The sequence below is a fragment of the Pempheris klunzingeri genome, chromosome 5 (assembly GCF_042242105.1).
Source record: "Pempheris klunzingeri isolate RE-2024b chromosome 5, fPemKlu1.hap1, whole genome shotgun sequence".
Classification (NCBI taxonomy): Eukaryota; Metazoa; Chordata; class Actinopteri; order Acropomatiformes; family Pempheridae; genus Pempheris; species Pempheris klunzingeri.
Window position 1 is genome coordinate 14,147,629 of NC_092016.1, and position 14,050 is coordinate 14,161,678.

At 41.9% G+C, this 14,050-nt stretch overlaps 1 protein-coding gene across 1 annotated transcript in view; it reads right to left on the reverse strand.

The window, feature by feature from the left end:
* Positions 1 to 561: 561 nt before the first annotated feature.
* mctp2a (multiple C2 domains, transmembrane 2a) overlaps positions 562 to 14,050 on the reverse strand; it is a 30,898-nt gene continuing 17,409 nt past the window's right edge. Inside the window, exons 18-23 of the mRNA XM_070831449.1 lie at positions 10,833 to 10,952; positions 9,701 to 9,742; positions 4,869 to 4,978; positions 4,675 to 4,784; positions 3,465 to 3,562; positions 562 to 1,319 (exon numbers count right to left, since the gene is read on the reverse strand). Coding sequence (XP_070687550.1) covers positions 1,260 to 1,319; positions 3,465 to 3,562; positions 4,675 to 4,784; positions 4,869 to 4,978; positions 9,701 to 9,742; positions 10,833 to 10,952 — 540 coding nt within the window. The 3' untranslated portion in view covers positions 562 to 1,259. The remainder of the gene's footprint in view (positions 1,320 to 3,464; positions 3,563 to 4,674; positions 4,785 to 4,868; positions 4,979 to 9,700; positions 9,743 to 10,832; positions 10,953 to 14,050) is intronic.

Here is a 14,050-nt window from a genome sequence, read left to right on the forward strand (position 1 = left end):
ATGTGGAAATAATCAGAAATTGTCACAAATGCTTTGCAAAAATCAAAATGGCAAAAGGTGTCAATAATTGATTGTTTGTCTGTAAATTAAATATGGATGAGAAAATTGATAGAGGATATACTACATACTTCCACTAAGAAGAGACTATTGTGGGGAGACCGATGGAAAAACACAGTATGTGTGTGTAACCATTAGATAGGACAGGTGATTTTAGTGGAAATGTAAAGCACTAAGTGCTGAGGATGGAGAGAGTGCTCTCTGTGAGATGAGCTCTTTCTCTCTCATCTGGACCCTGTTATTGTGAGAAGGCAACAAAGCAGTGCATTAGGAAGCACACTGGAGCCACACAGCTTTGATGTGAGCTCGGTAACCAAGGCGCAGCGGTGGCCGGTGTGTGAGCTCTGTTCCAATGGCTGTGTTGTGTAATCAGATGTGTTTACTGTGTATTCAAGTAAAGAAGTGGTGTAATCCATCCTCACTAGAGTGCAGTTATTGAAAAAAACAAGAGCTCAAACTGATCAAGACTCTTTATTTAGGATTCTTGAAAATTCTCTATTTGATGATTCTGACATGATACTGAGTAAAAATAAAACTCAGATTAATCAGTCTAAAATACAGTAACATTGATCCTTTACTTTAAAAATAGTCAGCTATAAATAATACACATATAGTAGATAAAAAGACAAAATAGTAGACAAAATATATTTGCTGATGAGATAAATTTAAGAAAGCTGAGAGCATTATTTTATATACAGTAAATCCCTTTTCCACAAAAAGAATCATAACATTCATTACTCACTCAGTACATTATATTTTAAAACATGGTTTGTTTTCCATACGCTTGTATTAACTTTACCTTAAGGCTAATTTCTCAGTTTCACTAATGTCAAAAACAAAGCATAACAGTGGAGCTCTAAGGTAAGCCAAGCCCAATGCTTTTCATTCCTCTTCTAAATTATATCCAAAGATGAAGGCTGAGCCTTCCAGCGCTCTCTTTTCTTTACCTCCAGGCTAGTGATTGACAGCGCCATGTGCTGCCCTCCTGGCTGCTACAGTTCACAGCCTCTGTCAGGGGGGTGGCAAACACACAAGCCAGAGAGCGGCTGGCTGCCCCTCAGCAGCAGGGGGCAGAGTTAGGGTAGTGCGGTGGGGTGCGTGGGGTCATGGGCTGTGCTGGCACTGGAGCATTGCTGTCAGGTGGACTGCGTCGTACCGTATTCAAAAGGAGAACAGCCTTTCATCTAGCGTGTCCGCGAAGCTTACCTTTTCCTCCGTGGCTGACTCTGGCTGGTGGGCGCTCTCAGAGCGCTGTACTGCACCTGTAAAAACAAACAGGAGTTTGGTCAGAGGCAGGTAATCCGAGCTCAGTGGAGCGCACGGTAATGGCTCCCCTGAGGAGAGCTGGTGCAGGGGAAAGCGAGGCGGGCTCGCCTGTAATGAATCATTTTTTAAACACAGGAGCAGAGGGGATTAATCACAGGGAGGAAGGATTTGAAGAGTCAAGGGTTCCGTACCAGTGTACGCCCCCCTCATTCTGCACCACAATCACAATATTAGAAACAGACATCAACTGTTGAGATGACCTGCCAGGCCAGTGAGGGAGTTGCAAACTGCATAATCACTCACTGTAAGTTATGTCCCCTAAAGAAAACTTTGTTAAAGCCTGAGAATAGCACAAAGTGAGTCTTGTTTATGTTATCAACATCCGTTGATGTGTAACTTTCTTCACAGCTTTTGAGACCCTTGGTTTGACTTTGATTTCTTCAGGGAAAAACAAGACCTGAAATGCGGCATTTGAACTTACAATCTTGTTTTTTTCTGCTAGTTACATATGTATAATTCAGCTCAAGATGGATTTTTTTCCCCAAACTTCCTTGATGCTCAAATGGATTTACAAAATAAATTTGTTGTAGAATCACGTTCTCTTTGACATTCAAAAAATTAGATTAAATTATCTATTAGAAATCTTTTTTTAAAACTGCCACCATAATCCAAAGAGGACTGATCATAGGGTCATCGGAAAAGGAGAAGAGCTGGAATTTGAAAACTTGCTTTTGAAGCATGCTTGCTGAGCTCAAACAATACGGTGAATCTGTTGAATAAAGGTAAGAACTCTATGCTAATTAGCTGTTCTCCATTATTAGAATGGGAGATGGAATGTGGGAACAAAGTGACTGCCTCCTGCATCAGAACATGAAACTGTCCTCAGAACTGACAGATGCTTCTTATTTCAGGACAGACACAGTGTTGTCAGAAGTCCCTGTTTGAGGCAGACTTTGTAGATGTGCACAGGCACTAATTGCCAAGTCACATTTGCAAGAAAGACAGGAGTCAATTTTCAGCCTTTGTGGTGTTTTTGTGTCCACACCTATCTGAGGATTGAAGTTCTAAGTCAACAAAAACAAAATATGTGGTCTATTGTTTTGGGTCTCCTGTGTATATGATGTTAAGGTTATTTTTCACAGAGCATAATGAAACATACTTATGATGAATCTTAAGGGTGTTTTGTTTTTTTATGATTGGAGCTATTTTCAAGATGTACTTTCTCTTTTAAACCACAAAAAAGTATTGTTTCCATGAGATTTGAAAGTGAGACATTTTCAAAGCTCAAACATTGTATCCCTATGGGGAAGAAGACATACAAAGGATTCTGAATCAAAATGTATTCACCACCTTGTTTTGCCAACTCAGCCAGCCAAATCTCAAACAACACAGGCTCCCTCCAACATCACAGAGAAGTCAGGAATGGCTTGCTGCAGGAGGACATCAAGGGTGCAGCAGAGAAACAGACTGGGGTGAGAGTGTCTTTCCAGATCCAGACTGTCAGGATTTCTCGCTGAATTCCGTCTGGCGAGTTACCTGGGAGATGAAGGCACTGTGTGGCACTTCATTTCCTGGCTGAGCAAAATTCTCACTGAGAGAACTGCGAGCACCCAGCACCACTTACGACCGCCTGACAGCTCTCCTCAGCTCTGTGATGTAAATGCAAATGACATATCAGCCATGGCTAATATGTAATCACATATGGCACCCAGCAAGACGACTGGGGCTCACGACTACATTAATTGACTCTACCACCCTGAAGTGACTGAGGCCACATCAGAGTTTTCTGTGCTGACACAACAGCCAGAGACGTCAGGAGCCCTCCGCCGGCCCTCGGCCAATCACCAACTTTAATGTCACAGTGCTTCAATCAGACAGACAAAATTGCTAATAACGGACGAGGCTGCAGCAATATGGCTGAGGACAGATCTGAGCATCTCCTCACTCAGGCACTGTGGCGACTACATGGAGCAGCACTGAGGAATAATTGGGCCAGGGCTGCTTTAAAGGCGAGAGTCCATTAATAATCAAACAAAGCCAGAGGATATATTTCTGCAACACTTGGGAATTCTAGTACAGCAAATAATGCAGACATCTTCAGGGAATTCCCTCCCTATCTGTATGTAAAATTGGACCCTTACCTTTTGAACATCAGAAGGTACCCTCTTGAGGAAATCCAGTATTTCATTATTGTCAATAGCATATGGGTTGCGCAGCTTCTTGGTAAATTTGTTAACGCCTGTGAAAACAAGAACACATTAATAAATAAAGGTGTCATCCCAACCAGCATATTTTTACACTGTTTTACAGTGTAAAAATAATAATAATAAAAAGTGTTGTGTAACCTTATCTATGTACAGTGTACAGTAGAGTTCCCAATGGTGTATCAGTAACTGCACTATATGATACTCTTTGAATTGATCCTTTACAGCCAAACTGATGTGACCAGCAATTAAAACAGATAACTCTACTTTCAAAAACAGGCAAACATTCATGACAACTTTTCCTCACTTTTGTTTGCTTCAATGTGATCATTTCTAGTGCATCTATATTTACTTTGCACATGGCTGCATACCACAGAGAAAAATATATCTCTGGGGTCTTATAATGGGACCATTATATTCACAGCTTGGTACTGCCTCTACCTCAACATGCAGACAAAGAACCTAAGGACTTAAATATGTGCAAGCAACTTGAAAGGCTTGCCTTGCAACCACAGAGATGGGGGTTAACTGGGGAGGCAGAGGAGTGTCTCAGACTGTGTGTTTTTTGTTTGATATGATGGTTTTTTGGTATTGATTGTGTTGAAGGCAGTGTGGAAGTACAGTGGTTGTGGGCTTACAGCTGGAGGAGGAGAGCCTGTTAAGGGCAGCATATCTCCCTGACCACTGAGATGACTGTCTATTCTGTATGACTACAGCAGATAATGAGAGGCTAGACCAGGAGCCTACAGACTGCCCAAGGACATCATGTATTATATACAGCTTGCTACTCTACCTCTGCTTTGTTTTCACACAAACCCTAGGCCTCTGCTGGGCTCTGCTACATCAGCCCACACTGAGCAGAGTAAAACTCTGCAGCTGTCTGATCTCTGTGCATCTGCAGAGGTGTAGGGATGGCAGAGTTCTTAAATTAGTGTACTTCATTAAATCATGGATTTCCAGTTAGGAAGATTGAATACCAGCAACAACGGCATAGGCGTTGATTTTTATCTGATTTTTTTTTTTACAGATGTTTGGTCATAGTAATGAAGGATCCAGCAAGAAACAGATAGTGGGAGTTCATTAGCATTTGCTGTTGGTATATTCAAACTATCTACTTTTAGTTCTGCAAAAAACATGTAGAACTTACCCCATATAAGCACAATATATCGCAGTGGGATAAAGTACAGCAGAACTGTTGCCGTAAACAGCACAAAGCAGGCCAGGCACGACATGAATGGGACAGACCAGTTGCAGATGCTATAAAAGAATAACGGCGTAAGATTAATGTGAAGTTCTATTAAAATATTGTTTATTTCAAATAAGTATAAATGGCCAAAGTACTTCTTGATTCGCTCTCCGATGTTTGCAATTTCCTCCAAAACGTTCTGGACAGCCAGTACTACTTCCTGCACCATATGTATCTTGTCCATCAGTCCCTTTTTTCCGGATTCCTAAAAAGGAAACAAAAATACGCACAGACACTGATGAGGTACACTGTATGTCAATTGTTGGGCAGGGTAGACAAAGACCAGTTTATCTCTGCAGTGCTATTATGTGTGATTTATCTATTGAATGGCCCATAATGAGCAAACACTGTACATCTTCAGACTATGCTTTTGAAGATGAGACAGACTCAGTGCTCAGAGGCTGTTATGTGGATGGCTGAGAGATTTCAGCTTTTGTCCGCCACATACAATAGAGCTGTTGCACAAGTGCAGCACAATCAAGACTCTCTGGTAGATGAAAAGACCACAAAATGGCCATCTGCAATCAGGAAGACTAGACGACCTAGACAAGAAGTACAGGGGCTTCACGACTTAGGAAAGATTCCATTCCAGCAGCCTGCACAGGACAAGTTTTAACATGTTTTTACAAGTCTGTCAGGCCGGGCTTCCTAACCTATCCAAACACTTTCCCTGCATGAGAAAAATATCTCACCGCACTCAGAACACCAGTTGGATGTGTACTTGTTCACTCTTCCTTTTGTATGATTCCTGTCACAACTAACAGTGCATATCAAGTATCATTTGCTTTTAATGCACTGACATAATGATGACTGAGTATGGCAAAGCAATAAGTCAGCATGTGAGGGGGGTTGCAGGGATTGTCTCAAAATGAAATAAATGCGATCACATCAAGGCAGGAAATAACGACGAGCATGAAGCCTTCCAGAGGCAGAGTGACTAGAGATAACACAAGTAACACAAGCTGAAGAGGGCTGAGAAGCCTCACATCAAAAGGAGGAAATAATGACAGGAATGATGACAGAGGGCGGGAGAGGGAGAGTGAGAGGGAGAAGGGGAAAGAGAGTGTTGGGGGAGGGCGCTCTGATGGACCCTAACAGGAGGCTTGAGGATGTCTATATGTTTATGTTACAAGTCAGCCGCAGCCACAGCCTGTGTGCACTGACAGGGTCCAGACAGAATGCCTTTATCAGAGCTTCATGAGGCAGCCCCTGGGAACGCACTGTCTGCCAGCACAGAGAGACTCCCCACTGTCAGGCCCACTCTTCTCCACGAAAGGCGCAGGAAGAGAGCAATTCCCACACTAGCAGAGCCTCCCCCACTGGGCTCGGATCCGGACAGACACTGGAGGCTCAGCACTGTCCAAAAAAGGGAAAACTATCACAAATATGCTTGAGATTAACATCTCATGGTCTCATCATGGGGAAAGAGGACTATCTGTGTTTATGCATCATCTTACTCCACTCCACAGCACTGGAGAGGCTTCATGTGAGTCCCGTAGTCCACATCAGTTGTTAATTGAGCTCTTTATCCTTAGTTTATTTTGCAAGTGGGGAACACTGTTAGATTCGACCATTACAATCCACGCCTATTAGTTTCTGATGGTCCCAAAGAGCCGTTCATTGAAAAATTATGGCTCACTCGATATGGAGCCTCATCAGTAAGGGCTTACATTCCCTCCATATTTTTATTTAAACTATAAACTTACCCAACTGCATAATTTACAATTCAAATCCAAAAAAGATATAAGGCATTATTTAACTGCAGCGAATACATACGCGAGGTAAATTTAGCCAGAACTACAGCTCCGACAGGAAAAAAGAGAAACCATATTGGCTTTCATTTCTAAAAGGAAAAACAGACAAATAGATGTACTCTGAAGTATGCATCAAGAGACAGAGCTCTCATGATTATCATTATTCATGTGATTTAAGATTCTTGAAATCCTCCATCTCCTTAGCGACCAAAACTGAAGTCCTTCCTACATTAATCATTTGATGATATTCTTTATCTTTGTTCATTTCTCTTTTCAGAGTGTACATGAGTGGAGAGAAAACAAAAATGTTTAAAAGATCTCCTTCTGAAATGGAAAAGGATGGGTAAACTGGGGATGGACTAAATGAATCCTAAATGTCTACTGATTAGAAAACCTGTGTGAAATCACATTCTCATTTCAGATAAAATTGTAAAAGCTTCCTTTTAAGGTGCAGTAATGGAGAACCAATTTGATCTCCTGCACAAAGGTAAACATACTCTCTCAGACACGTGGGGTGTTATCAAAGGCTGGAAAAAGCTCATTTAGCATCATTTTAATTAGAATAAACAGTGCCAAATTTGAATTCTAAGACTGAATATTTTACTGGAGACTTTTTTTTTTTTTTGACAAAGATAAGAATTGCATCTAAATGAAAAACACCTGTGTTCCTAGCAAATTGTCTCATATGGAGCTAAAATAAGCTAACAAACAATTTGCTGGGATAAAACACAGAAACGCTCTCAAAGGCTTTAACGTGTAGGTGAGTCCGTGTGCGGTAGCTCTCATAATGCACTCCACAGATCATGACATGGGCCGTCTGTCTGACTGGTGTGCTCAAGGAGACCCAGCGGTGACTGTGGACTATCGGGTGAGAGATGGAGTAACCCCCCAGCCCAGTCTAGCACCCCCACAACCACCTCCTCATCCTCCCCCCAACTCCCCTGGGCTAGGCTCTGGGAGCAAGTCAACCCCAGACCAGCACTGCCAGCCGGGGGGCAATGAAAGGGCTGTTTCATCTTCCCTGTTCATTTCTGTTGGAGATCTATGGACTTGTTTTGCCTCTCTGTTTCTTTATGTTATGATTAAATATTGTCTATCTGCACAATTGATACCTAAGGCCAAAGGGAAGTCACTTTGCCCACACATAATTTGTAAGCTGTCTCTTTCCCTGAGGACAGATTTGTTCACAGGCAGAGAATCTGTTCTGTATTATCCTGCTGTAACACTGCCTTGCCTTTCGTCTCTCTTTAACGTCATGCCTTCACATTCTCGCTGCTCTGTCTGAGGTTTAAATATTTCCTTCCTCAAGGGGGAAAAAAGGGGGATAAAAACATATTTGAGTGGTAATCATAACCTTCTCCGAGGGAGAAGCTTTTATTCACATGCTAGAGGAAAGACTGGGAAAAAAAAGAAAAGGCTTTGAAGCCATCAAATTTAACACTGATCACTCTTTAACCCCAAATATTTTTTAAAGAAGACTTTGATAGGAGGTGTAAAGCTACGCTGCTTGATCTAACTGCATGATATCACATTCAAGTGACAGCAAGACCATAACAAGACTTTCAAATAAGCCACTTTAAATTAAAGCTGACAGCTTAAAACAAACATGGGTGACTGCTTAATTAGTAAATGAAAGGAGATATTTCATTTCCTCTGAGTGTGAAAGGGCTTGGGGAGGCTTATGGAAAACCTTGCAAAAAGCTTTAAGAGGCGAAGGCTGAGTTTAGAAACACATGCAACATATTGAAAGAATCTTAAACCTTTCTGCCACTTCTTAAACTGAAGTGAACATTCCTCTATTATAAAGTGAGGTATCAAGGTAAAGAAAATGTAATAATCATTCTATGAAGCAATGGTATTCAATTCAGTGCATAAATGTAATCCTGCCCGATTCAGTATTCATAAATGCACAGAATTTCTGTATCACTGCTGTTTGTTTAAGCACCAGTTTGCCTGTCCCTAGCAGTGATAGCAAGAACGGCTTTCCACTTTGTGTGTGCAGATATATCATGCGAGTTTCATCTGTGAATTAGCCCATCCTTTCAGACAGGATTTGGTGGATGTGCCTGTGTTTTTAAAAGAATCTAGCTTTTTTGGTAGCCTCAGGTCATCACAACAGAATATATTGAGCGCATTATGGATATGAATCCTGGGCCTAGACATGCAGCACAAGGGTCATTGCTTGGAGGCTTTGCGTTAGCTCCACACTTCATTGCCATAAAGCAATAATTCACATCCCTGTTAACTCTTCCTCCTTTACAGAAAACAGTGGGATGAGTGTAATTGAATATTATGTGCTGTGGGGAAGTATAATTTTCAGGCTACTTAAAGATTTCCTGTTGTTTTGTTTTTCAAGAGACACAAGAGAGCTATATTAATAAACATCATCATTTATGATTTCTCACAAACGAACACGTGAAAATGACTGATAACCTTTGGGGCAAAGTATAAGTTCACTGCTGTGTTTTTGTACTTTGTTCATTTGTACTGGTAATAAAAGGTCATCCTTATCGTAACTATCCCATTTATACAATGATGATCCAAAAAAATGCAGTGATATTATTTCCAGCAGCTGTGAAAAATCTAATTGACGGAGCTGTTTGAAAATCTATAAATCAAATTCAAAGGGCTGCAGTATCTCAGTGGAGTACATTTGTAGAGTGACACTGAATACCCAGGGGAACAGAATAAAGAACTACATGCTACAACTGTTTCATAGATGTTGCCCTCATTTGGATGCATGAAAATATTTCTATTCTTAGTTAGAAAAGAGCCTCTGTGAAGTAGCAGTCATTGCTACAATACAAACTGAGACCTGTATGGCTCTAAAATGGTGAAATACATTTTTTTGTTTCTAAGAACCAAGTGTTCATTTGCTTAAGAGTCACAACTATTTGCTGAACCAGGAATGTATACCCCATAGACACAATGAAGACATTGTTGTGTGTTGGATTTAACCTTGGTAATTCAGAGAGAAATATTAGCTGGGCTGACATGGCTGATAGTAAGCCTGACAGCAATTTTTGCACAAGCCACTTAGTAATGTCACTATGAAATGTTAAAACAGTCCATGTGCATGGTAAACCTTGAAAGACATATTTATATTTATAAAGATAACCTTCCACCAAAACATATTATCCCTTAAAATGTTAGAAAGAGACAAGATAAAATACCTTCTCGTCTTCCTCTTCGTCGTCACCCATGCTCATGTTCACCTAAGAGAAAATAAAGGGTAGTGGGTGATTTCAAACGAATGGGACATGTGGGCACTGGAGCATTTTTAACAAACACCTAGTAATGAAATTTTCTTTGAGTACATTCACCCCTATTGGGAGAGGCTTGTTTCCATAGAGACTGCATCACAGGGGTGACCTCACACAAAAGAAGAGGTGAAAGAGGGCCTTCCTCACAAGAGCACTGTCACACCAAAGCAATCTCATTTCTCCACAACATAAGCACACAGAAAAACAGAAAGAGGGGGAAAAAACACATTTAATTTGGATGCTGTTGCCTAGATCACTTTATATCAAGTCATCCCTGACCCCGATGTGGTGCACACTGTGACATTGCCTGGGAACAGAGCTGTGTCATTGCCGGCCAGAGGGTCACAGAGGGGTGGCAGAGTCTCCAAACTGGATATGAGGGTGAGCCTTTGCTTTAACATTGCCCGGGGACGGCATCTTTGCCAGCAGCCATAAACACAATCACCGGACCGGGTATGTTGCTTTGGGATGGGTGTGTGAGCAGGCCAGGCCCCTGGCTGGCCAGTGTGAAGGCTTACAACACAGTGAAATTGGGGGGCAGTCAGAAGTGTGAACAGCATTAACCTTCACAGACATGTGTAGGGCAAACACAATTTCCATAACAGTAGATAGAGAGGAGATAGTGGTATGTTGTGGGGAAAACTATAGTCCTGCACTTACAGATGTGGTGAGACTATATCAACAGACCATAGGCTATACATGCATTTACAGTGATTTCATTTTAGCTGCTTCTTACTGCTTGGTGTTTTATTGGCCCTCTGGAGACCATGCAGAAACAATTTCAAACAGCTATAAAACATGGGGAATGCTGGTACAACTGGCTATCCTGTGAGGAGCATTTTGCAGAGGAATGCAAGGGTAAGAGTTGTTAATTGGCATTACTGTAAAACTGCAATTTCCCCAATGTGTGCCAAAAGGATTTAGTTCCATCAGGGTTTGACCAGAGTTGGGTTAACATATAGATTGAATTTGCACTGTAACAGCATGTGTCTGCAGATGTGTATGGATGAATACTGAGGAGTTCGGAGTCCTCGTCACTCACTAGGTCTTGGTTGGAGTTGGCCTTCCCTGCAGTGAGCTGGAAGTAGTGCCAGGCAATGAGCAGAAGCAGAAAGAGGGGCAGCATGAAGAGCTCCCAGTGCCACACCGTCACAAGGAAGATCTGAGAAGACAGAACATGACAGTATAACGCAAAGCCCATCACACTATAGTGGGGACCCAGCTTTCAAATCTCAGCAAGCCTGCTCCCAAAACAAAATATATAATGGATTTAACCACATCCTAAATCTCATGAAAAGCACTACAGACTGTAAAGCCTCTGAGATTTATAGCCGATGGCAACAGATTTTAATCTTAGTGGTTTCAAAGTAACAGACATTCGGGGACAACTTCTAATATCTTTAAATCCTATTTATAAACGCCAATAACACTGCACTGGCGCGGCGTTACCGCAGAACAGAAAGTATGACATGGATAGGCATGGTATGCTGTCTTTTAACTAGCACATCAAATCCTCTTAGATTCGGAGGCAGCTAGGCTCTCTGACGAGGATCTCTGACGAGGCGCATATGGCAAATGGAGAAGCATTTGCAACATTTACCCCCTCCGTGGCGATGATACTGAGAAAAGCCAAGACCCCTGGTAGAAATAAGATGGATCACACTGAATGAGTAATCCTTCATAATTCTGTAAAGGAGTGGTGCTAAGCACGTTGCACAACACCCACTGCATTTCACAGCAGAGCACTAATTGGACGGCTGCATTTAAACCCATTTAGTGACAGCCTAATGAGTCTGTCTTCAACTGAAATTATCAGGAATGTGTGAGGAGGATCACACCAGCAGGTTGACAGGGATGAAATAAAAATGTCCTCCACAGCAAGTTGAATCTTAAAATCTATTATAGTGTGATTATACACCCAACATATGGTCCACTTTTATTCACCAGACATCTTTCACAATGTAAATTTACATTTTTCCTCATAGGCTACTGTATATAAAACATTTTCTATAATTAATGCATCATTTCCAACAGTTAGCTTCATCCTACTTTCTTAAGTTTTTTTCTCCCGAAGTTTATTTAAAAAAATTGAGCAACTGCCAAGCTGAACCCACATGATGGTAGCACTGTGCAGTGTAGGCTCAAAGAGCTGGAGGGTGCTTAGAGTATGAACAATATGTTCGAGTTAAGCCCGAGACAGGATGTGAAGCATTGAGGCCTTCAGGCCTCAATAGCAGGCCTGTAAACAGCAGACTGCTCCTGTCATAGCAACCGTACAGAGTCCGCGCATGTTGCTCTGGGGGCCAGTCTACCTACTGCCACACCAGGCATAGGTTCAAACGGCCACCAGGGAAACGTGAACCATGAGTAATGCAGACAATGTGGCCTAACTGCCCTGGGCTTCACCACTGTACTGCTCTTTATCCCTCCATATAACCTGAGAGATGGTGGTTGAGCCAAAGCGTCATGCAAAAACACAGCGGGATAACCAAGATACGAAGAAATAAACAATATGTTAGTGTTATTTTTTTATAACAGCTCATTTGAATTACGTATACAGCAACTAGAGCTGGTGGGGGATAAAAAAAAGGTAAACAATGAATATGCATGATGTGCAGAGGTAGCTGCAGTACATCTCCTCTCTGTTATGAATAACCTACGTCATGTGTTGTCACCTCAGTTCCCATGAGGCTATTCTAAAGCGACGCTCCCCTCACCCCAGAGGAATTCAGCTGGCTGGTGGACAGGTAGCTTGTCATATTCCCAGTATTCTCGTAAAAAAGGAAAAAGAAAAGAGGGGAAAATGTGCCTGGAAACTGACATGAGCCCAGCAGGAATGTTGAACCTCCTTGCCCTCCCTGCAAAAGCTGCTACATTAACCACTAAAGTCTAATTGCTTGGTCTCTGTCTTCCTGTGCAAGTCAACAGAGGGAGCCAATTCATTTCTACCCGGGGAGCCGGCAGAGAGAATCTGTCACAGGTATTCATAATCGCCCACTAATGCAAATTTCTGCTCACCGCGTTCTGGCTCAGTGGACAAGATAAAAGCCTACAGAAATACAATGCCTTGTGTCTAAACTGAGTGCTTAAATGAGGGTATAAACCAAAACTGTCAGAAATATCTTCTCAATTCCTCCCTCATGGTATGTCAGCCCATGTGTTCAGGATTTACATGCTTTTTTAACACTAATAAAAACGATGGAGAGAAACATCTGGGAAAACCTCTCGGATTCCTTCACTCAGGTGCACAGACTGAGACTTTGCCGTCAGATATCCCACAGTAATGAGCAGAGGCAGGACTATACCTTCCCCTTGTCTCCTCACATTCTCCAGAGTTTCTGTGAAATGGAGACAGAACTAATTCCCCACTAAGTGGTTTATGTTTTATTAGCACGCAGCTGAGTGATTAAAGGACATGTTGGACCAAGTGCAACCTTTCAGGCACGAGTGTAAATTTGTATAAAAAATAATCCACATTTTAATTGCTGTCAAAGATGGGCTACATTTTCGTCTTAAGGGCCTGACTGCATATGTTTTCATTCGTCAAAAAATTACGCTTGACAAGTAAAACCTTGAACTTTTTAAACACGACAATGCTAATATGTTGAACAAGCGGCAAAAGAGCCATTTATTTAACCAAAAGGGACACAAAGCAACAAACAAAAAAGGGAGGGGGTAATTAATGATATACCTGAGCGTTTAGGTTTACGTACAGCAGAATTGGATAACGAACGACTTGTAATTGAACAAGTGTTAGTATGTATGTCTGGGAGGAGTGTCTCTAATGTATGAAACCTCCCTTGACAAACACCATTTAGCTGAAAAATGTCTGTATGATTATACACAGGGTGCCTAGGGAGAAAAAAAGGAATGAATTAATAAAACTATTAGCACACGGTGGAGTAGATGATGGAGATGCACTCTCCTTAGCCACCTGTAAGCGCTTGGAGAAGGGGGCAACCCTGGGCAGAGCAATTCTGCCAGCAGGGTTAAGAACAGCCTGACAGGTTTGTTTTATAGTGCCATTAATATGATTCCACTAAATGCATTCTGCGCCTTCTCATGCAGATCCCCTGGCCAGCAGAATCCAGCACCTAATAATAAAGCACTCAGCGATTAAAAGTGTGAATAAAATAACTTAAAGCTGAGCAAGCATGGCAGCTCCCACCACCCACACTCTCCCATGAGAGGGAGAAGGGATCGTAGCAGGAACAAAGGGACAAAGACACCCTCTATAAGAGTTTCTACCGTCCTGTAAAT